At 52.0% G+C, this 20,657-nt stretch overlaps 5 protein-coding genes across 5 annotated transcripts; 2 read left to right on the forward strand and 3 right to left on the reverse strand.

Moving 5' to 3' along the window:
• Positions 1 to 251: 251 nt before the first annotated feature.
• PMZ80_005742 (uncharacterized protein) lies at positions 252 to 2,534 on the reverse strand (the record flags this gene model as incomplete). Its single annotated transcript, XM_064874159.1, has 1 exon — positions 252 to 2,534. The coding sequence occupies one exon, from the start codon at positions 2,532 to 2,534 to the stop codon at positions 252 to 254; it is 2,283 nt and encodes a 760-aa protein (XP_064729881.1).
• A 5,867-nt stretch (positions 2,535 to 8,401) lies between these two features.
• On the reverse strand, positions 8,402 to 8,608 carry PMZ80_005743 (uncharacterized protein; the record flags this gene model as incomplete). Its single annotated transcript, XM_064874160.1, has 1 exon — positions 8,402 to 8,608. The coding sequence occupies one exon, from the start codon at positions 8,606 to 8,608 to the stop codon at positions 8,402 to 8,404; it is 207 nt and encodes a 68-aa protein (XP_064729882.1).
• Positions 8,609 to 11,537: 2,929 nt separating this feature from the next.
• On the reverse strand, positions 11,538 to 12,578 carry PMZ80_005744 (uncharacterized protein; the record flags this gene model as incomplete). Its single annotated transcript, XM_064874161.1, has 1 exon — positions 11,538 to 12,578. The coding sequence occupies one exon, from the start codon at positions 12,576 to 12,578 to the stop codon at positions 11,538 to 11,540; it is 1,041 nt and encodes a 346-aa protein (XP_064729883.1).
• Positions 12,579 to 13,483: 905 nt separating this feature from the next.
• ECM16 (putative ATP-dependent RNA helicase DHR1) lies at positions 13,484 to 17,398 on the forward strand (the record flags this gene model as incomplete). The annotated part of the gene is made up of 1 exon (XM_064874162.1): positions 13,484 to 17,398. One exon carries the CDS (start codon positions 13,484 to 13,486, stop codon positions 17,396 to 17,398), a length of 3,915 nt encoding a protein of 1,304 aa, XP_064729884.1.
• A 1,025-nt stretch (positions 17,399 to 18,423) lies between these two features.
• On the forward strand, positions 18,424 to 20,433 carry UTR1 (NAD(+) kinase; the record flags this gene model as incomplete). Its single annotated transcript, XM_064874163.1, has 1 exon — positions 18,424 to 20,433. One exon carries the CDS (start codon positions 18,424 to 18,426, stop codon positions 20,431 to 20,433), a length of 2,010 nt encoding a protein of 669 aa, XP_064729885.1.
• Between the last annotated feature and the right edge of the window lie 224 nt (positions 20,434 to 20,657).

Consider the following 20,657-nt stretch of genomic DNA (forward strand, 5'->3'; position numbering starts at 1 on the left):
GTCATAGAAGGTCAAGTGCTCAAGATTAGGACACGATGTTTATTCATATGTCTATGAGGAACCTAGCATGAATTGCGGCTCAATCTCTCGACCCGGATGTCCTTGCCACTGCCGTCATCTCGACAGCGATAACCGACCTCACCCCCGGAACGCCTGACATGCACCTTGCAACACCCGCTCATGCACAATGAAGCAGTCCCTGCCATGCAAAATCTCTCTCAACGCCGTGGATTACTTTTCTCATAACGTATCTATGCCGCGGCCTGGCCGAGGCCATTAACTACAAGTGGCGTCGAGGTGGGCGTAGTACTGTCGTGGTGCAGATTGGCCGGATTGCTGACCACTTCCGGTCCGCCTCTCACTTCTGATGGTGGTGGCTTCTTAGGTAGACTCGACGGTGCGCCGTACTTCGACTTTAGCGAGTCTTCCTTTGTAGTCGAAGCGCCACTGAGTGTAGATGCTGGAGTATGCATGTTGGAATTCAAGCTGTGTCTTGCTTGATTCTTCTGACGACCTTGACGGCCACCAACCCGACCATCGGTGCTATTGGGCACAAACGATCTAGTCTGGGGGTTGAATAACGATTTGTTCCTCTTCAAACCACCCTGGTTCCCATGAGCTGACTGACGAGAGTAGCCTCGCTGATAATGCTGCTGACCGTATTGGTTGTTCTGCATCATGTCTCGCTGATCAGGGACATTTTGTTGGGAGAACGGCGACATTGGCCCCATGTATGTAGGGCTCATGAAATTTTGGCCTTGGTTCGGATACCAATCTGGCATTTGACCTTGCATTGTCTGAGCATTTGGCAACATCATGTTGGCCGATTGGGTATATTGCGCAGCTTGCGGATACATGAAGTACGGGTTCTGCATCTGCATGCTTTGCATGGCCTGCCATTCGTTCATATTGTACTGTGGCATCATGCCTGGATTGTAGCCTTGCATATTGGCATACTGCATGCTGGAATCAAAACCCGGAAAAGACTGAGTAGGAGTTGCGCCATACATACTCTGGTCGTATGAGACTGGAGAGACTGGATAGTTGGTGGGCATAGAAGGATCGACGTAAGTGCTAGCGTATTGTGCCTGCATTGGGGTCCAGCTTTGAACAAAAGCTGACCGAGCTTCGAAGCTATCGTCTTTCGGCTGCTTATTTCGCCGAATCTTTTTCTTTCCACTAGAAGAGGAGGATCTGGACATGCTTGCCGAATTTTCTTCGTTCGATGCTGATTCACTTTGCATCGATTCCTGGAAATCAGCGAAAATCCTCTCTCTCGCAGCTTTGTATTGTGCTTCACGTTCTTCACGCGTCAGCTTGGACTTGTCCCGGCTTGGTGTGCTTTCCGTTGGAGAGGTTAAGCCGTCTTCACTTGGACCTTCGACACCATTCTCCGATGTAGCCTTGGACGGAACAGACGAGCTGGGTGCTGTGCTGTTTCCAGCCGAAAACTGGCGGTTGCCAAGCTGTTCTCGACGCATGATCTTCATGGCTGCAGCTGCTGGGGCTACAGTATTACCTGGTTGTACGGACTTCACAATCTGCGCCAACGGTGTGGGCGGCAATCTGTGACCTGATCGGAAGATTCTGACAGAGGTATTATCCTCGTTTACAGCGTGTGCTAGACTGTAGTAGTCTGCAAGCTTATGCGTCAAGAGACGAGCGAAAGAATTTTGTGGAGGCAACTCCAAAACATCGCTTGTGGAGTTCAAGAACATCAAGACCTTCTCCTCCAGCTGCAATAGAGGTAGTCTCTCTTTTGCAGATGCCAGTGCGTCCAATAGCTTCTCATCAGGAGGAATTGTGACGGTTGTGGTAGGCGCACGCGGCTCGTCAGGAGAGATCATTTGCACGGATGGCTGGGGCATATGGACATCCTGACATTCGAGAACCGGGCTAATAGGCAGATTGCCGAATCGAGGAGGATTAGCGAGCGTAGGGAAGCGTCGGCCAGGTATCGTTACGTTCGCTGGGAAGACCCTTGCAGAACGGTGTGTAGTGTGCTCGCTGTCATGCTGAAAGCTGGAATTTCTGCTCAGAGCAGCATATGGATTCTCGTCATCAGCGGCGCGCACACTAGCTGAATCATCTGGTCGAATACTCTCTTTGTCGTCCATGGCAAAGGTAGTGACAGATGCAAGGCTTTTCGTGTCGAAGCTTTGAGGCTTGTTCAAAGACGAGCTCGAGACCTGTGATTGATCCTCTTCGTAAGAGTCGGCGCTGTCCGCATTAGGCTCTGAGTTTGTGCTATCTGCTGGTGGATCTTGTAGCGAAAGCTTTTGGATCGATATGGGTATGGAATCGATAGCTGCTGCAATGCTGTGATCCTGCGCAAGACTCTTATTCTCCATGACAGGGCTGTGTACGGCACTTGTTGCGCTCTGCTGTCCAACTGCTGTACCCGATACTTTTGATTTGGTATCATTTCGAACATTATTCGCGTTGTTCTGACCAAGACTGGGGACTGGCATTGCCGCTATTCTTGCATATGATGAGACCTTTGCTGGTGCTGAGCCAGATTGAGAGTGCGCCATAGTTCCAAAAGAAATTCGTCGCTTCGTATCAGAGGCTGAGATGATTGCTCTTCAGCAATGTGGTTGTCGATAGATGTTTCTGCGTGGGCGCAGCTATCCTTGCTCTCTTTTCTCAAAATCACACAATCGTGCCTTCGTTCATGTCGAGACTCGAAAGACGGGTAGACTCCATTGATACTGCGCAAGATAGGATTTGGTAAAGGGCAAAACAAGCCTGAGGTCGATTGAATCAAGTAGAATGTTTGCACATGTGAAAGTATAAGTGCGATCGAGAGTGGAAGAAGCGGCGCAACTTGGCAGTTGAAGAGATGGAAAGTGTGGGAGCGGATCGAACAAGACTTGACGTTTGATCGTGAGGAGTGGTTCAGTTTCGGTTCTGGCAGGCAGCCGATCAGCCTGTTCGCACAAATGTATCCTCCCTCCTCTCTCCTGTTCAAGATTCCTGTCTCAATCCATGTTCAGGGCGATACCAGTCGGTTCATATGTCAAAATAGTGAATGGCTTGGAGACTGAAGTGAGTTGTTCACACAACACAGGCATTCGAGGGCAGAATGTGGATCTCCAAACTGTGATCGTGCCTGTGATATTGCGGATGCAGCTTTTCCAGCCTCGTGCCAAGCCTATCATTTACAAGGCTGTAGACCTCGTTGCCGCCTTCCATACGGAGTATTCGTAGACAACTTGTTGACTCTTGATGAAACAATGCAGCGCGATTCCATTGAACGTCAAGGGAATCATCTCCGAGCCCTGTCGCAGCGAGAACGCCCACGAGTATAAAACATTTTCAACGATGAATCGATATCGAACCACCCCTGGTCTTGGGCCATCCAAGGCGTCGGCAACAACAACATGCCAAAAGTGCCTAGGCAAAGGGCACTACAGCTACGAATGCAAAGCAAGTCTTCAGTCACGGCCTTACACCAGTCGTGCCTCCCGTACTCAGCAATTACGGAATCCCAAGCTAAAACCGATGCTAGCCGAGACCAAGATGAGTGAGCCTGTGGCAGACGGAGTGGGTGACGTTCGGAACGCTGAGACTTCAGCCTCTGATGAAGCTAAAGGGAGATCCCGAAGTCTCAGTCAGGAACGTCCTGCCAAACGAACACGAAGATCGCTTTCAGCGTCTTCGATATCATCTGTATCCACAATCTCAACAGAGGCATCGAAGTCAGACCACAGTGATGCACGGCAGCGCTCATCACATCCGCGCGATATTCGGAAGCGGGATTCGAGATCAAGATCAAGGTCACCGCTGCGTGAACGTCGTGAGCCATCAGTAAGCCGTTCTAGGTCCCCACCACGCTTTAACAGACGTCGAAGGAGAAGATCTCGTAGCCGTCAGCACTCAAGACATCATAGAGGGATGTCCGATGAGGCGCACGGCTCAGCCAGTAGGAGGACAGGTCACCAAAGAAGCATGTCACCACAGCCGAAAGCCAGTTCAAGACCCACTGAGCAAAATCGCAATCCACAAACGGATTCGAGTCAGAATAAACCTTACAGACAAAGATCGTTAAGTCCTTTCAGCAAACGCCTGGCCTTGACACAAGCCATGAATGTCGGCCGGTAGTCAAGGTGGAAAGTGGATGTGCACATGCTATTCCAGGTCATGTTATTCGGGGGGGGTGAAAGTATGCAAAAATGTTGCAGATACCCAAATCGGGGTCCTAGGCACTATATGGGGCTTTTTATCAAGGTGGAATGGGCATGCAGCGGTACTTGAATTGCTGATGCTCTTTGTTCAGGTATGGTTTTCATGGTTGACGATGCGTGTTGCACAGAAGCTATCCGACCATAGCCAGTCTCTCAAAATCGAACCGCCAGTCTCGCCCTGGTGTGACTGCAGTCGCCGCGGGAGCGTACGCCCGCACAATTGAGAATGCAACAGGACGCCACATTGGAGAGCAAGGATTCTCTATCTAAGATAACAGAGCCCTAGCTGCGACCAGAGCACTATCTATTACTATCGAAATGAGGACTCTCTCCAGAGGGTCGAAGCTGTCTTTGCGTCTATGACACACCATCGCCTAAGAAAACCTGGCCTGTATAAGATAGCGGTATGAATGTTTAAATACACTAGAGAGCCACAATTCCTCAATCCCTCGTGTAGTATAGCGATCTCAACGGATTTTCTATGTGCATTAGCGATGAAGCATCGCTCTGCAAGGATGGTTCACGAGCATGCAACTGCTTCATCGAGGACTAGTCGTCTCCTTGGGGGCTTCCAAGCAACAAAGGCCATGAAGATTTTGCATCAGCTCGATCGCATGCTTTATCGCCGTTAATTTGGCCATTGGCTACAGTCTAACTATGACTTTTCCGGGTGCCATAAATCACTGTGTAGGCTCTGCGGTCAAGCAAGAATTGCTCTATCTCTCTGAGTGTCCGTCGAGATAGCACAATATTGCGAATGCTCAGCAACTGATGAATGCAGGTAAAGGTGAAATTTCATGCCTGACAGCCTAATCAAGTCGTACCTTGGTAGCTTCCTCAACCAATTTCGTACTTCCGGCTCCTAGCCCGGAGAAATCTGGTTGCCAAGCCTCCACACGATATCCCTGTTGTACGAATTTCACCTTAACTTCACTTTCACAGTGTCCTCAGCGCCTCGTCCTATCAAGACATCAAGGACCTCGAAGACCTCGACTAATTCCGCTGCCCTTCCCGCCTGCCTGGTGGCTCTGCTGTTTTCAGCTACCATTATGTCCATACCAGTTGTGCCAGCAACCCCCCTTCCGGCGACGCTGAACCGACTCAAAAATGTCGTCTGTGGCTGAGAAGGGGCTCGTCGAATCATCTCCTGACTTTGACCTTTCAATACATCAAAATCCTGGATATCATGTTCAGGTTCGCACTCGAACAAGCATGACTTAACCGTCTTTGAAGGATCCAAGACGTTGGCATCCGACCCTCATAGTTCCAGATATGCAGGCCCTCGAATTCTTTGCAAAGGATTAGCCATTATTCCATACCTCGCCTGGTATCCGCGGCGAAGCGAGCACAGTCTCTCACAGAACCCTTGATCAGCGCAGTAGATTGAGTCGCCGCCGGCCTTATCGTTGTCGTTCCAGGTTCTTGTTCGCTTGCAGAGTTTATTATTCAGTCAATGTAAAACGAAGCCAAGCTCAACTGTCCTGGTAGGACCTCATGCCACTGGATTACACACCCTATTGCGAACATTTCTCACCTTTGTTACGGCTTTGGCACGACAAGACTCCAAACGTCGCCGTCAACTGATGACCCTTGCGTGCACTATGTCGCCGCTCAACAATCATACAAGATGAAGTCAAGGCCACACGTGCACATGTCACTGCAACCCAGCTCAACCATGGACAAGCTAGTCTAGACTTAGACGGGGTAGATGCTCATCGAAAGTGGAGCCACTCAGCCTTGTCACGAAGACTCCTACGCCTATTCGCCCCCAGTAAATTTCGGCTTACGGGCATGCTCCTCCCCGAATCAAATTCTCAAGGCTGAGTCAAACCTTGATATACTCATTAAGCAGAATTATTGAGCACCAAAAAACCTGTCAGCGGAGCGCGATCCCCTGGTCATGGCTGCGGCCGTGGCCGAGTGGAAAAGACCCCGGGGGGTGAGCTGCACGGCCAGGACGCTGGTTAGTGCACCTCACTGAACTGGGGCTCAGATCGCAATAACTCAAAGGAGGGTTTCTTTCGGCTGAGGACAACGGCGGGGACGCCCGTCGTTGTCCCCTCAAAAGTTTTTGCATTTTTGGTCGCGGGTTCGAATCACGTTGTGCAGTCAATATTCTTCAGATTTACCGTCGTGATCGACCCTTCAAATCAAGTGTTCGAACCCCAAGTGAGCATTTTCATTTTGGCCAATTCATGGTTCAGAACGAGGCGTAAGCATACCGACGACAATCCTACATGGTCAACGGTACAGCTTCTTCGGCTTCCTGCCACGAAGATGTCTCTTTTTGCAATAACCTCTACTGTGACTGCACGTCGCACGCTATTGCAATCGTCGCGCCAGCCATTAGCAACAAGCAAGCAGAGTACCCCTGCGACAGGTATGCAGCTCCTCAGTCCACCAATCTGCAATCCTGCACACAGACTTCTGCTGCCAGACACTTGATCCGACGCAGGCAATGCATCACTACGACAGCTTAAAGCCGATCTATCTCAATAAATTTGCAACATCACTGCATTTCCAGTCACGCTTAGAACGACCGATGGTTTTGAGCGTAGGACTGGACACGTTTGGCGCCTAGCGGCCACTCCCCAGGCTACCACAATTTCGCACCAAGCTCCATCAAACCCTCATATACCTTCAATGCACAATTATCCTCACCGAATACGGACCGATCAAAAAACACCCGTGTTAGCGGAGGCTGTCTGTGGTGCCTCAGGGAGGATTTCTCACTTACAGTCACTGAGGGTGTTTCTTCAATGCCAGTCCGGGTGGACGGTGGTGGGGAGCGAGCTGCGGACCCTCCAGGGCGAGCAGAGCGTGAGTAGGGCAATGCGTCCCTGCTGCTGGCTTGAAGTTTTGCCATTTTGGTTGCCTGTTCGAGTCCTGCGAGGAGAACACAAAAGTTCTAATTTTTCCTTTTTTGGCTTTCTGGCCTGTGATACAGAACTACCACTTGCCATCGACTCTTGGATGTTCGCTCGATTTAACGAGATATTTACGCTTTCGATTACGGCATGACCGTTTCCGAACATTGTGCACGCCATGCATCGTGCTGCTTTCTACACATACCTGCTCCTACGAGATCTCATCCTTCCGCCTTACAGAAGACAATGCACACGGGATTACAAAAGCACATCTCAGTGCATTTTCACAGTATAGCACACGGACGCAATCCTTGCCTGCTCATGGACGAGCATACCTCATCCCACTGGCAATGCCATTTTGTACTATTACGTCGCCATCTACAAGCACGCAGTCAACACCTACACGCGCAGCACAAAGTCTGGAAACCCACGATTGCCACCAAACCACAAATTCAGCCACCATGTCCCCCACGACATCGCACGCATTGAGTGAATCCCTATAACTCGATGAGAATCCGCACTTGTGTCTTTTCTTTACTTCCGCGAGAAGTCTCTCCAAGTGGCTGCTTGTCGAGGCCATCACGTCTCGTCGTCTGTGATAAGGGTTCGGGTGTGTAGACGGTACATGGGATAGCCTTATGTCCGCATATGTGTACGAGACGAGGTGGCATTCATCTTAGGCCTCTGATGACATTGCTATGTGAGCAGCTAAGAATCGGGGGTATGCTGCTGCCAATTGGGAACATTGCTTCCCGGTTTCGTTGTGGTCGTAGTGTGTTCATATCTGTCAGCCGTCATGAGCTGTTAGGTTATGGTATACTATTGGTACAACTGCTGCGGCAAGAAATCTAGAAAGCAGGTTTTCATTCTTATGTCGCCTCACGAACACCAGAGCATGATGTTTGGGAGTGCACCCCAGCACCGTTGAGCAACTCTATGGTTCAACCATAGAGAGGGCACATGCTTTGTCATGCTACGCCAACACAGTAGAGGCCTGGGTTGCATGGCGTACCCCTGGTCTTCGAGCAACAATCGAGCACGCTTTCAACCTGAAGCACTATTCCCACACTTCTACACCTCTCGCTTCACAAAGACCCAGACAACCTTCATGTATGCAGTGGCCTGGCTCTCTGTAACACATTACCATATCCCAGCCATATCCGTCTTGCGCTAGGTACTTTGCGCAGGAAACGTGCTCAGTTCACTCTCACCCGCTGCAGCCTGCGCTCCTTCTCCGGAGCAGTACGACCTCACGAGCCGAGACAGAAAGGAACCAGAGAGCATCTTAACTGCTGCTCAGGCCGCCGCCACCATAATATCGCTGGTCCTGACTCGTTGCAGTGAGACTCACTCTGCTTGTGTGTGCATGTTTCCCTCCTCATACGCAGGCCTTTGGTCATACCTCTCCTTGTCAGCTGCCTTCTGCCATACCGCCGTGGCTGTTTCCTTCTTAAGTCCGAACGGGCCATACTGCTGTTGCTGCATGAGTACAAATGTGGATCGTGTTCTCCTTGCTTCGACGCCCTGCTGGGTTGTATCTGCTTCATTCACCATGTCGCAAACACAGATTCTCTTTCGTATTCTGGCTTCATGCACATGATGAAGCAGACACGCTTGTCAACATCCAGGCTACAGTACATTGGGTCGCATGCATGAGGCCCGGTAGCCACCCGCTGTCTTCAATGTATACGAAACCTAAGGCGGGAGTACGCCATCGTTCAGTCAGTCAATATGGACTTTCCACCTCTTGGATGTCCTTGCCAGTATGTGAAACTGAAATTGCCGTGCCAGAAGACTGGAGTGATCGAGACAACCTCACCTATGCCCGGCTGTGGTGGCAGCGGTCGTCTTGACTTGTGCAGGGATGTTGGCGTTGGGAGTGGAGGTAATCGAGGATCACGGCTGTCGTATGTTCGCGGTAGGCGTCGAATGTGCTTGCTCAGATGCGCGAGCGGGCCGTATGTCAATCGAGTGAGAGAATGCAGGCGAGCCTGAGGAGAGGTGGTCTAGCATCTCGAGTAGTGCAAAGAGACAAGTGAACCAACAGGGGTTGAGGGTGGATGGTTGCGAAGGGTGTGTGGAAAAACAATATCTAAGAGGTCCGCGGTGTTGGCTCGGAAGCCATTGCGCTGCATCGATGCTACCTGCAAACGAGTTGCTGTACTGTGCAGCCTTTGCAGATGATCTACGCCAACCTTTGCGGAGTGTCTTAGGGAGTACAAGCGTGAAGGTCGTTCGTCGGGGCACAATCGTTGGCGCCTGGTGTGCCCCTTTTCCCCAAACGCCACCCCTGAGCACAGTGCCGCGCTTTCGAAGGACACCCCATCACGCCTAAAGTGCTACCAAGCAATCACACCTGCCTACAAAGACCAACAGGCACTATACAGCGACGACCGGGCCTCTGCGAACAGAGACTATGAGGATGGACCCAGGACATCCGAATCTCGCGTCAAGCAAGGCGACTTCTTCCCAAGATACTTGCACAAGGCAAGATTTCTGATGAAAAAGCGATAATCCCCCGAGATACTTGCACAAGGCAAGCGATCCCATGGGATCATCGGAGAATGCATGGATCCAAAGGCACCAGAGGCGTCTCCTCCCCGCAACCCTGGCAGGTATATGCCTGACCTAGGGAGCTTCCACATTCACTCAAGACGTTTCTTACAATCACGCGGCCTGTCAGCACTAACTGAGGACCTCGCTTCAATACCGTGTCTTGATGATAAAGGCGTAACCGAACTGCGTGAACTGTCACCACCCGGTGAGGAACAGCGCTTCATGCTATCGCATCATTCGTGAATGGTGTCCAACAAGGGACACTCCCGCTTCGGTGTGTGGTAGTGCACACGCGCGTTGGGATGGTTGTAGAATGACCTGGGAAGAAGTCAGTGTGAGTCCGTTGAGGGATGGGAAGGGAAGGAAGACTTACCGACGAGCGATCAGACTACTCTGGCCAGAGGCCAGGGCAAGCTCAACGGGGACATCGCTGTGCAATGAATGCCAAACCCGCTTGAAGAGTTGCGTTACACAATCCATCTTCTTGTACAGCTGCTTGCGCTCTATTGGGACCGACCCGATGAACACACGCTCAACGAGGAAAAACCCCCTAGTGACTTGGGCAGTGGGACGCAACTCCTTACTTGACCTGACTGAAAAACACACGTTTAACAGACGAAGCTTCAATTTCGATTGCTTGATGGCGACAGGAACGCTCCTGAAGGTGTAACTTTTTGGTGAAGAGGAAGAAAGAAAGAAGACAAGTTGGGGAGACGGGGGATATATGGACGTGAGCATGCTCTGCGCGGCTCAAGATCAGCATGGCAGATCACGATGGCTCGTACAAGATTTGAAGGAGACCCCATAAGAGAGTGGAATCAGGAAATCACGAGAGGCAGAAACTTAGGGGAACTGAAGCGAGAGCATCACGCAGCATGTGCACTTTTCACCACATACGAACTAGCACATCTTAACCTCTACAAATACGATTTCGACCGGGAAACTTGGACGAGTACCTTCTCGAGCACAGCTACATCTACATGCCACTCTCATAATATCTTATGGCATCAACAACCCACCAGGCCGGCAGGCGCATGCAGGAAGCCCTCTCACGACCACATAACCGTTACTGCTTAGCACGAACACCTACTCCACCACCATCGCGCAAACCCGTCCATGCACGATCGACCCTGCGGCAAGATCTCTCCACAGTCCACATGCTCGCGCGGATTTCATGTCCGATGCAGGCACTGTACGCGGTGCACTGCCGCGACACGAGCGCGTCGAGTTTCCGTCTACCATGTCAACATTTCGAATGCTTTCTGTGGATGCAGCCTATGAAAAAGTTTGCAAGTTGTTTAATTTGGCGAATAGAAAATTGAGAAATGATACTCGATCATACGGGATCATACGAGATCATACCTACGAAATCATCTCCTACTGGCCGCACTGGCACCCACCGGAACCTCGTTCTGGTCGCTTTACCCGCCATGGCTGCTTGCAGCGACCAGTCTGATCTTTCGGGAGGTGACTGGCATTAGCATTGGCTGGCTCTGGTATAATCGCACGTGGATGAGGCATGCAGCAGGCATCCAGGTTGGGCAGGAATGAGTGCAGATTGACACAGGCTGTGCAAGAATGAAAGAACGTACATAGACTACCAAGCTGGGAACGGTGACGGTGGTACTGCACCATAGAACAGACCAAGCTGGGCAGAAGATTGTAATATGGCGTACACTGGAGGGTACTTAAGAATGCTTTGCTTGAACTGTTGTATTCTAGCCTGGGAGAAACGATGGTGAAAAACGGAATAGTGTACGATAAGGAAGCTCCTTCAAGCAGTTCCAATAGATCAAGGAATGTAGTAGATACTAGGCTACTGCCTCTCGTCAAACTGCTATGCTACCTGAGCCACAAATGAACAGGCATACCCAGCATCACATTCCTGCAACACCCACAGTCAGCCCTATCCTATCCTACCCGCTGCTCAACAAGCAGAATCCGTCTGCGTAATCAACCCCAACTTCCACGGCAAAAGATCATAATCCCCCGTAGCAGCCGTGTCAATCCCCTGATACAGATACCTCAGATTACACGGATCAATCGTCAACGTCTGATCATACCCAACCCTCACCATCTCCCCATGACTGATACTCCTCGTCCACGCCGCGCCCTCAAACGCCACATTTGCCGCCCCCGCAAACGGGTTCGATTCGCTGTCTGCTAGCGGTGTCCACGTTCCAGATAAGCTACTTGATGTCCAAGACCTAAAATACCGGCCTTGAGAACCGATCGCTTCGACGAGGAGGAGATATGTACCATCCCCGAGGGCGTAGACATTCGAGGCTTCGAAGAGGGCATTTTTGTTCGCATCGGAGAGCGCGATGACCGTGTTTGTGAAGCCGGCGGGGAAGTTCGCAACTGTCGTCTCAGAGCGGTAGAGATGACCATTATCGTCCGAGGAAAACATGTAGCAGTTCGTCTCATCACAGATAACCCACATGTCGAGCCAGAAGCCGTTGCCGATGTTCTCGGTGATTATACTCGGTACACTACTAAAAAAGTTCTTGGGAGCGCTCCACCCCGTGGGGTCGCTAATGTCGGGGTTCGTGCTGTATGCTGCGTTCCCGTTCTGGAAGACAAGGTACCAGAGGTTGTCGGGCTCGAAGAAAAAGATTTGGGGGGCGGCGCGGTAGCCGGGGCCGATTGCGGTTGTGGAGAGGTCGGTGACTGTTGCGGTTGAGGCGGTGGAGAAGTCGGTGAAGGTTAGGTGGGCGAGCTTGTAGCCTGTTGAGGAGGCGGTGCTGACGAAGACGTGGTAGGCACCGTTGTAGTAGACTATTGAGGGGTCTTTGTAGGCTGCGAAGGGGGAGCCGGGTGGGGGGGAGATGAGGGGGGCGCTTGAGGACCATTCGAAGTTGGTGGGGAGGGCTGCGCGCGGGGTGAGATTGTGGTTAGGGGAGAGGATTGCGGCCGCCAGGGCGCTGGTGCAGGCCGTCAGTGCGGTGAGGAGAATGGAGGACAACATTTTTCGTTCAACGAATGACTAGAATTGTAAAGAAGGAATGCTTTGCAATGAGTGGGATAGCTACCGTGGTTGTTTGGGCTCTCTTATATCGAACGTTGTACATGCCGGGACATAGTTGTTGAAGTTCGCCTTCCATATTAGCCGGTTCATCTTGCTGAACAGGCCGGGTTCAGGCTTCATCAATGCCTTCAATTGTCCGTTGTTGCCAGGGCATAGCACCTATGAGCCAGCCTTCATGGGTGCCTGACTCCGGAGGGGGCGACACAGAACAGACAGATCTCCATGGGTAGGTGATCCGTGCATCTCGGTAGCAGAAGGAAGGGCAGCGTGGGTGCAGGTCGCTGAGGCTGAAGGATTGGATTTCCGGCCCGTGTTGGGATGAGACTGGCCGCTCGTGCATGGGAACTGGTGACGAGATCATCGATAACGAACACCTACCCCTTAATCAGTTCTGACACAAGAGCAATCAAGCAATGTTTCACCAGAGCCAAGGCCTAGCTTATTTACTCCCCGCGTTCCTGGTTTCTGCAGAGCATACTGATGTCATCATTTATGAAGTGCCTGACTGAAGGAAGAATCCATGAGCATAGACGCTGTCGACAGTATGCTAAAGAATTTATCCAGCTCCAGCCGAAGTCCTCGTGAAGGGTCAAGCTGAGGTTTCACGAGAGTTGCTAGAAAGGGGTTCACCACGTGGTTGCGGGAGATCTGCCCGACCTCAAGCTATCACGGTTGTGGTTAGCTTCTTTCCGCGATAACGATAAGCCTCTCCGCAAACTCGAAATTTATTCTGTTATGGTGCCTGAGGCAACCAGAAATTCGTGCTGCATCCTCGCTTCTCGTAACATATCATCGTAGTTTTGACGGGCAAACCAGATCAAATATGCGTGAATAAATCGTACGAAATGCCCTCAAAGTTCAAGCCAACGCGCGAGCACAAGCGCAAGAAGCTAGCCCGCGAAGGTGACTCCTCGCAACCACCAATCGCAGCCTCCACTGACCCAAATGCAACCATAATAGCAACCACAAAGTCCGAGCGTGAGGCACGCAAGCAAGCCCTTCGCACTGAACTCCGAGCCCAACAGCCAAAGGTCAGCGCGAAGAAGCAGAAGCGGCTGGATAAGTATATCGAGAAGAAGCTGAAGAAAGATGAGGCCGCGGATCTGGTGAGGAAATTAGAGGCCGAGCGGGAGAAGTATGACCCGAGTGGCCTGCAGAGTTCGAAACATCTGAAGAGGAAGTTTGGCGACTATGTGGATGGGCAGGTAGCGCTTGGTAGCAATGGTGTTGGGGCCATCGAGGGTAATGACCCGAGGACGCAGCACAACGGGAAGTCAAGGCGTAAAAGACAGTTACGGGAGGAGGATGGCGTCGAGAGTATGGATGAGTTCGAGGAGGAGCATCCAGCGGCTTTTGATCCAGCGAGTGCGCCTGTCGAGGATGCGCCGAGCACGGACGATGCCTGGTTGAAGAAGAGAGCACCTGCGGCTCAAGGAACTGGTTTGGCGCAGCCGCTGCAACTTGGTGCGAACGGATTGCCGGTCATACCAATGCGGAGTGGCAAAAGGCGGAGGGAGGAACAAACCGACTCCCAACAGCCCGAATTCCAGACTGTGGAAGACGAAGCGAAGGTGGAAGCAGTGGTGGAAGAGGATGATGCTTGGGAAGGCTTCTCGGACGATGCCGAGGAGGAGCCTGATCTTGAAGAAAGTGATGTGTCTGGGTCGGATGATATGTCGTCAGAAGGAGAAGAAGAGGAGGATCCGCGCCTCAGGAATATCGACAAGAACGTGCTGGATGCTCTGCTCGCCGAGCTCGAACGCTCCGGCGGGAGCAGTATCGGGGACGATGAAGAGGCAGAGGAAGACGGAGATGATGATGACGAAGGAGAAGGCGTGGATGTGTCTGACGGGACTGCTTCGCAGGGCGAAGAGGAAGCTTCGGACGACGAGTCCGGGACAAGTTCTGGTTCAGACGAAGAATCTGAGACCAGCGATACGAGCATCGCCTCGAAAGAAGACGTCAGGATCAAGCCTCGTGCATCAGCCTTCAAATCATGGGCTACACAGCAACTAAACCAGTCAATGGGGCATACTCCATTCTACGAACAAGCACAGCCGACGACGAACGGTAACACTAAACCCCACGTCTACGCGAAGCCAGCAGCGGGATACCGGCTTGGTGTGAAAGAGCTCGATGGCCCGAAGCCGGATCGACGCGCTTACACTGTGTCGGTACAGCGTGCGGAAGATATACAAGAGACGAGATCACAACTCCCAATTCTACAACGTGAGCAAGAGATCATGGAAGCCATCCACAACAACCCAGTGGTGGTTGTCAAAGGTGACACAGGCAGCGGAAAGACTACGCAAGTGCCGCAATTCCTCTTCGAAGCAGGTTTCGGAGACAAGAACGGTCCATTCCCAGGTATGATCGGAATTACTCAACCACGACGTGTAGCAGCAGTGAGCATGGCAAAGCGTGTTGGCGAAGAGCTTGGCGATCAGGGCGATAAGGTAGCGCATCAGATCAGATTCGATACCACTGTATCTTCCAAGACAGCTGTCAAGTTCATGACAGATGGTATCTTGCTACGCGAACTAAGCCAAGATCTTCTGCTGAAGAAATACTCTGCCATTGTGATTGATGAAGCACACGAAAGAAGCGTGAACACTGATTTATTGATTGGCATGTTGAGCAAGATCGTGCCTGCACGAATGAAGAAGACCGAGCAGAACCCTGATCCTAAGCCATTGAAGCTGATTATCATGTCTGCTACTCTCAACATCGGGGATTTTCTACACGAGAAGTTGTTCTCGGCGAGCATTAGACCACCCATCGTTGAAGCAGAAGGCCGTCAGCACAGGGTCACAACACATTTCGCTTTGAGGTCGAGACCTGACTATATCGAGGAGACAATCGAAAAGGTCAAGCGAGCCCATCGAAAATTGCCTCGGGGTGGTATCCTCGTCTTTTTGACCGGCCAGAATGAGATCAAGTATGTACTTTCGCGTCTGCGTAAAGAGCTCGCCCGTTCTGCACAGCCGGCGGACGACTTGCCACGCATGCATGTATCTGCGGCCGATGCACCACTCGAGATGGACGACCTTGATTTTGGTGACATCGATAGGACAAGCAAGAATATTGACGCCGAGGATGACATTGACATCTTGACTGATGAGGCCGAGGCAGATAAAGAATTTGATATATCTGACGACGAGGAGGAAGCAGAAACATCAACACAAGCGCCGCACAAGACCGCGCTCAACCGCGATCCATACGACACGATCCATTTACTGCCACTTTACTCACAACTACCAACGGAAGAACAGCTGCGCATCTTTCAACCACCACCCGACCGATCAAGGCTTATTGTCCTTGCCACCAACGTGGCGGAGACATCGCTCACGATTCCCAATATTCGCTACGTTTTCGACTGTGGCCGCAGCAAAGAGCGCAAGTACAACACGGAGACGAATGTGCAGTCATTCGAGATTGACTACATCTCAAAGGCGTCAGCGCAACAGCGTGCGGGCCGAGCAGGTCGTACAGGACCGGGCCACTGTTGGCGGCTATATTCGTCTGCGGTATATGAGCAATTCTTTCCGGACCATACTACGCCAGAAATCTTGCGGACGCCAGCTGAAAATGTGGTTCTACAACTGAAGGGGTTTAGGTATCCTAGGCCTGTAGTTGATTTCCCGTTTCCGAGCCCACCTTCTTCATCGATGCTGCGAAAGGCTGAAAAGCTTCTACAGAATCTTGGCGCTATCGAAGGACCGAATGGTATGCTGACGGAGCTCGGAAAGAAGCTGAGCTTGTATCCGCTCGCGCCGCGCCTAGGCAAGATATTAGTCAATGCAGTTGAGCAGCCAAAGGTCTTGACAGCGGTGTTGATGTTGGCGGCAGCCCTCTCTGTCGAAGATCTCTTCATCAACGCAGCCCAGCTTGACGATCATGAGAATGAAGATGAGCAGGACAGTCGAAAGCAAGCGTACGGTCGAGCTCATGCAGCATTCAGCAAGCACGACAAGACCTCAGACGCGCTCAAGATCTTGACCGCTGTACAGATGTACCTCGACGCAGCAGACAAAGAGTCCTTCTGTCAACAATACTTCCTTCGATCCAAAGCAATGAGCGAGATTAGCCAACTATTCAATCAGCTTAGGAGCATGGTACATGCCAGGCACCCTACGCTCAAGCTACAGGACAATAAGAAGTTGACGTCCGCGGCGATTATCGAGATCAACAAGAGCGCAGCATCAGGCTACATCGATCAGGTGGCACTACGTTACGACATTCATCCAACTCCACCAGTGCTGCCCAAACGACCAACACGAAGCATCGACGTACCATATCTACCACTCACATCACTCACTGCCACTCGCTCGGCAAACACCGACATGATCGATAAAGCGGTCTTCATCCACCCCTCCTCTCTCCTCAGCCGCCTCGGCACGAAGTCACTACCAGAATACATTGTCTACCGACACCTCCAGACCGCTCAGCCGTCGACTATCAACGCTGGCAACGAAGCGAAGACGAAAATCCGCATGATGCCGCTGTGTCCACTTGACGCCAAGACACTGTTGAATCTCATACGGGATACAGGGTTGATTGAGTACGGCAAGCCGGTGCCCAAGACGAAGGTCGAGGACGTGCCGGGTACGAGACCAAAGGAACGGATATGTTGGGTGAGCACGGAGGTCAAAAGTGAGGGTGCGGGAAGTATGGGGTGGCCGTTGCCACCAACCAGAGTGAGACAGGTTATGGATCTGAAGATTGCGAGTGGTTGGAGGGTTGTTGAGGTTCTGGCATAGAGTAGATTTGCTAGCTCATAGTCAAAACAGCGTGTGTCGAAGGGATGCTAGATGTGCCAGTATTGTCAGACTTTGAAACGTTGTCAGACAAATGGAGCTCTTTACATCGGTAAGCACAATCAAATGCACGTGTCGGACCTCTGTCGCATATGATGAACGGGTAGGCACTTCCCGCGGTGAGGATCTATTGGTAGGAAGTCGCGCACTTTGGTTGTGACTGCCGTTTCAATAATCATAGAACCTGATTCGTAATTCCACCGTTCAAGCATTGCTTTCACCATAATGTTCGTCTGCTCATCATCAGACAACACATTACTTGATCACAACGCTGCATACTGGAAAGCGCACATTCACGTGTACCTTCGACTAGCTGCAAACCTCGAGATAGCCGCCTCAGCTCGAAACATTGGCTTGGTATCACATCTGAGGCCTCTCAGGTCGCATATCCAGCGGCAAACCCTCTCAAAACAGATTGGCTTCACCAACAATTGCTGTCTGCACCAAGGAGTGAGAAGTAAAAAAGCGCTGGAGATGACTGTCACGGTTGAGTCCAATAGTGAAGGTCTCGGTATGACAGCTAACTACTTTAGGCCTGGTGACGGTGTTCTGCTACGCCAAAAGTGTGTTCCTGGCGACCCCAGACCTTCGGCTCCGTCTGCGAGACTGATTCGGTTTCTCCGTGCTCCATCCTCCATGTGCTTCATGCAGTCTTCATACTGGTGAACATGCGGCTAACAATACAGTATCGAAGTGAAAATGGCTTTCAACATATATGGCCTCTCGTGGCCGCAGAATGTGCCTACACGCAAGCATCTGTCATTCTCAGCACTATACATCAAAGCCGTCGATAAACATCAGTTATTTACTCGTGCAACCCCGGACCGTACTTCGCGTACCAACCCGGACCAAAGTGCGTCGCTGAAGTTATCGCCGACGGAGGTGGAAAAGTCGTGGTGCAATTCGGTGCATTTTGAACTAAATTCCGGGGGCCGATAGCATCATTATTATTTGCGGCCTTCCAAGCCATGGATTCAGCACATCATCTGCTAAACTATTCGGCAAATATCACCACATCTACAACAGACGACGCACCTATCGAATCCAACAATGCTGTGCATACCTCGTCCCTCGAATCCCATATATCACCAAGTGTGACAGCGGCTGAATATCACTATCCTTTGACAGAATATACCCTCCTACAACATGCATCTGATCTAAATCGGGAAGAGCAGTATGCTGCTTCGGCAGATCCTACGTTAGAATCCGCATCCTCGAGTACGACACAATATGCATATACAAACAGCGCAATGGACTCAACCATAGCGAAAGCCAAACAGTGCCTCTCTCCCATTCCTCCTCAGCTCCTTGCCGACCGCAGGCAGACCCGTAGGGGTAGCGGTGATATCCCTCGGCAGACCATCATCAAAGCCATGGCATCACGGCCAATATCCTCCGGCACTACCACAGCCTCTGTCGGCCTAAACAACTCCTGGTCTTCCATGGCCCAAGCCCTCTCCGAAGCTCATTCTCAGCCTCACTCCAGGTCGAGTCCACCGTCTCCCTCAATAGCAGCTCAGGTTGCATCCCTACCGCAGCCGCTCACAATAACACCTCCCTCGATGGCCACCTCCATACCAGCAGCTATGCTCAGATCGCCTTGCTTCTTCCACCAACGCTTCGAAGGTCTAGTCGACATCCAGAAGGTATTGGAAGAGATCAAGGATGCACAAGAGGCAGACGAAGAGTACTCCCACTGCCGGCTGATGCAGACAGCCACTGGCGTCCGCGAAGTCTCCAAACAACTACAGCGGAAGCCCTTAAAGAGAGCCGTACGAAGCGTTATGATCGTCACGCGAGCAAGGGACAACAGCCTAGTCCACCTAACCAGAGAATTAGCCGAGTGGCTCCTCACCACACCTCGCTACGGCCAAGACATAGGCGTAAACGTCTACATCGACGCAAAACTCAAGCACAGCAAAAGGTTCGACGCACCCTCCCTACAAGCCAAAGACCCGCGCTTCAAATCAATGCTCCGCTACTGGACCCCAGACCTCTGCTGGAGCCACCCCGAAAAGTTCGACCTAGTCCTCACCCTCGGCGGTGACGGCACCGTCCTCTTCACCTCCTGGCTCTTTCAACGCGTCGTCCCACCCATCCTCAGCTTCGCCCTCGGCTCCCTCGGCTTCCTCACAAACTTCTCCTTCGACAACTACAAGGCCCACCTAACCTCCATCATGAACGACGCCGGCATGCGCGTCAACCTCCGCATGCGCTTCACCTGCACCGTCTGGCGCAAAGACCGTACCCCAAACGCCGACAAAAACGCCGTCGAAGAAGGCGAGCAATTCGAGGTCCTCAACGAACTCGTCATCGACCGCGGGCCCAGCGCCTACGTCTCAAACCTCGAGCTCTACGGCGACGATGAGCTCCTCACTGTCGTCCAGGCTGACGGATGTATATTCAGCACACCGACGGGAAGCACAGCATACTCCCTCAGCGCCGGCGGCTCGCTGATCCACCCGTCTATCCCTGCGATCCTCCTAACCCCCATCTGCCCACACACCCTCTCCTTCCGCCCCATGGTTCTGTCCGATACTCTCTCCCTCCGCATCGCAGTCCCGCCCCGCTCCCGCAGCTCAGCATACTGCTCATTCGACGGGAAGGGACGCATAGAACTGAAGCAGGGCGACTACGTCACGCTTGAGGCGAGTCAGTATCCCTTCCCCACCGTAATGACGGGCACAAACGAGTGGGTTGAGAGTGTGCAAAGGGCGTTGAGGTGGAATGTGCGGGGGGCGGAGCAAAGGGGTTGGGCGCAGACTGTGGACGGTGAGGAGGGCGAAGAGCAGGAGCAGGAGGAATGGGATATTGATATTGGGGATTCGAATGGGGTTTATTCAGGGACTGATTCGGGGATTGACGTTTCGGAGGTGGGAGATGGAGAGGCGATGGCGACAGGGACGGGAACGAGCTCCACGAAGCACGGGACGCAGAGTCCGAGTCGGAAGGGGACTATGAGTTTGTTGAATATGTGAGGATTTATCACGATGCATTGTCAGACTGGCGTACAGGTAGAAAGGGCAGCGCGGAGCTGGAGGTACCAGCGCTTACGACTCTTTTGGATACGAGCTTGAGTTCGAGCGACGGAGGCAGGATACCCTCGCTGGTGTTATGTTTCGATCGGAGCAGTTAGAGCTGCCATTTGTTTGAGCATTTCTCATTTCTCTATACAGCAGAACAATCGACCCAAGCATCAGAG

Source organism: Knufia obscura (assembly GCF_036327395.1).
Source record: "Knufia obscura strain CCFEE 5817 isolate CBS 148926 chromosome Unknown scaffold_6, whole genome shotgun sequence".
Classification (NCBI taxonomy): Eukaryota; Fungi; Ascomycota; class Eurotiomycetes; order Chaetothyriales; family Trichomeriaceae; genus Knufia; species Knufia obscura.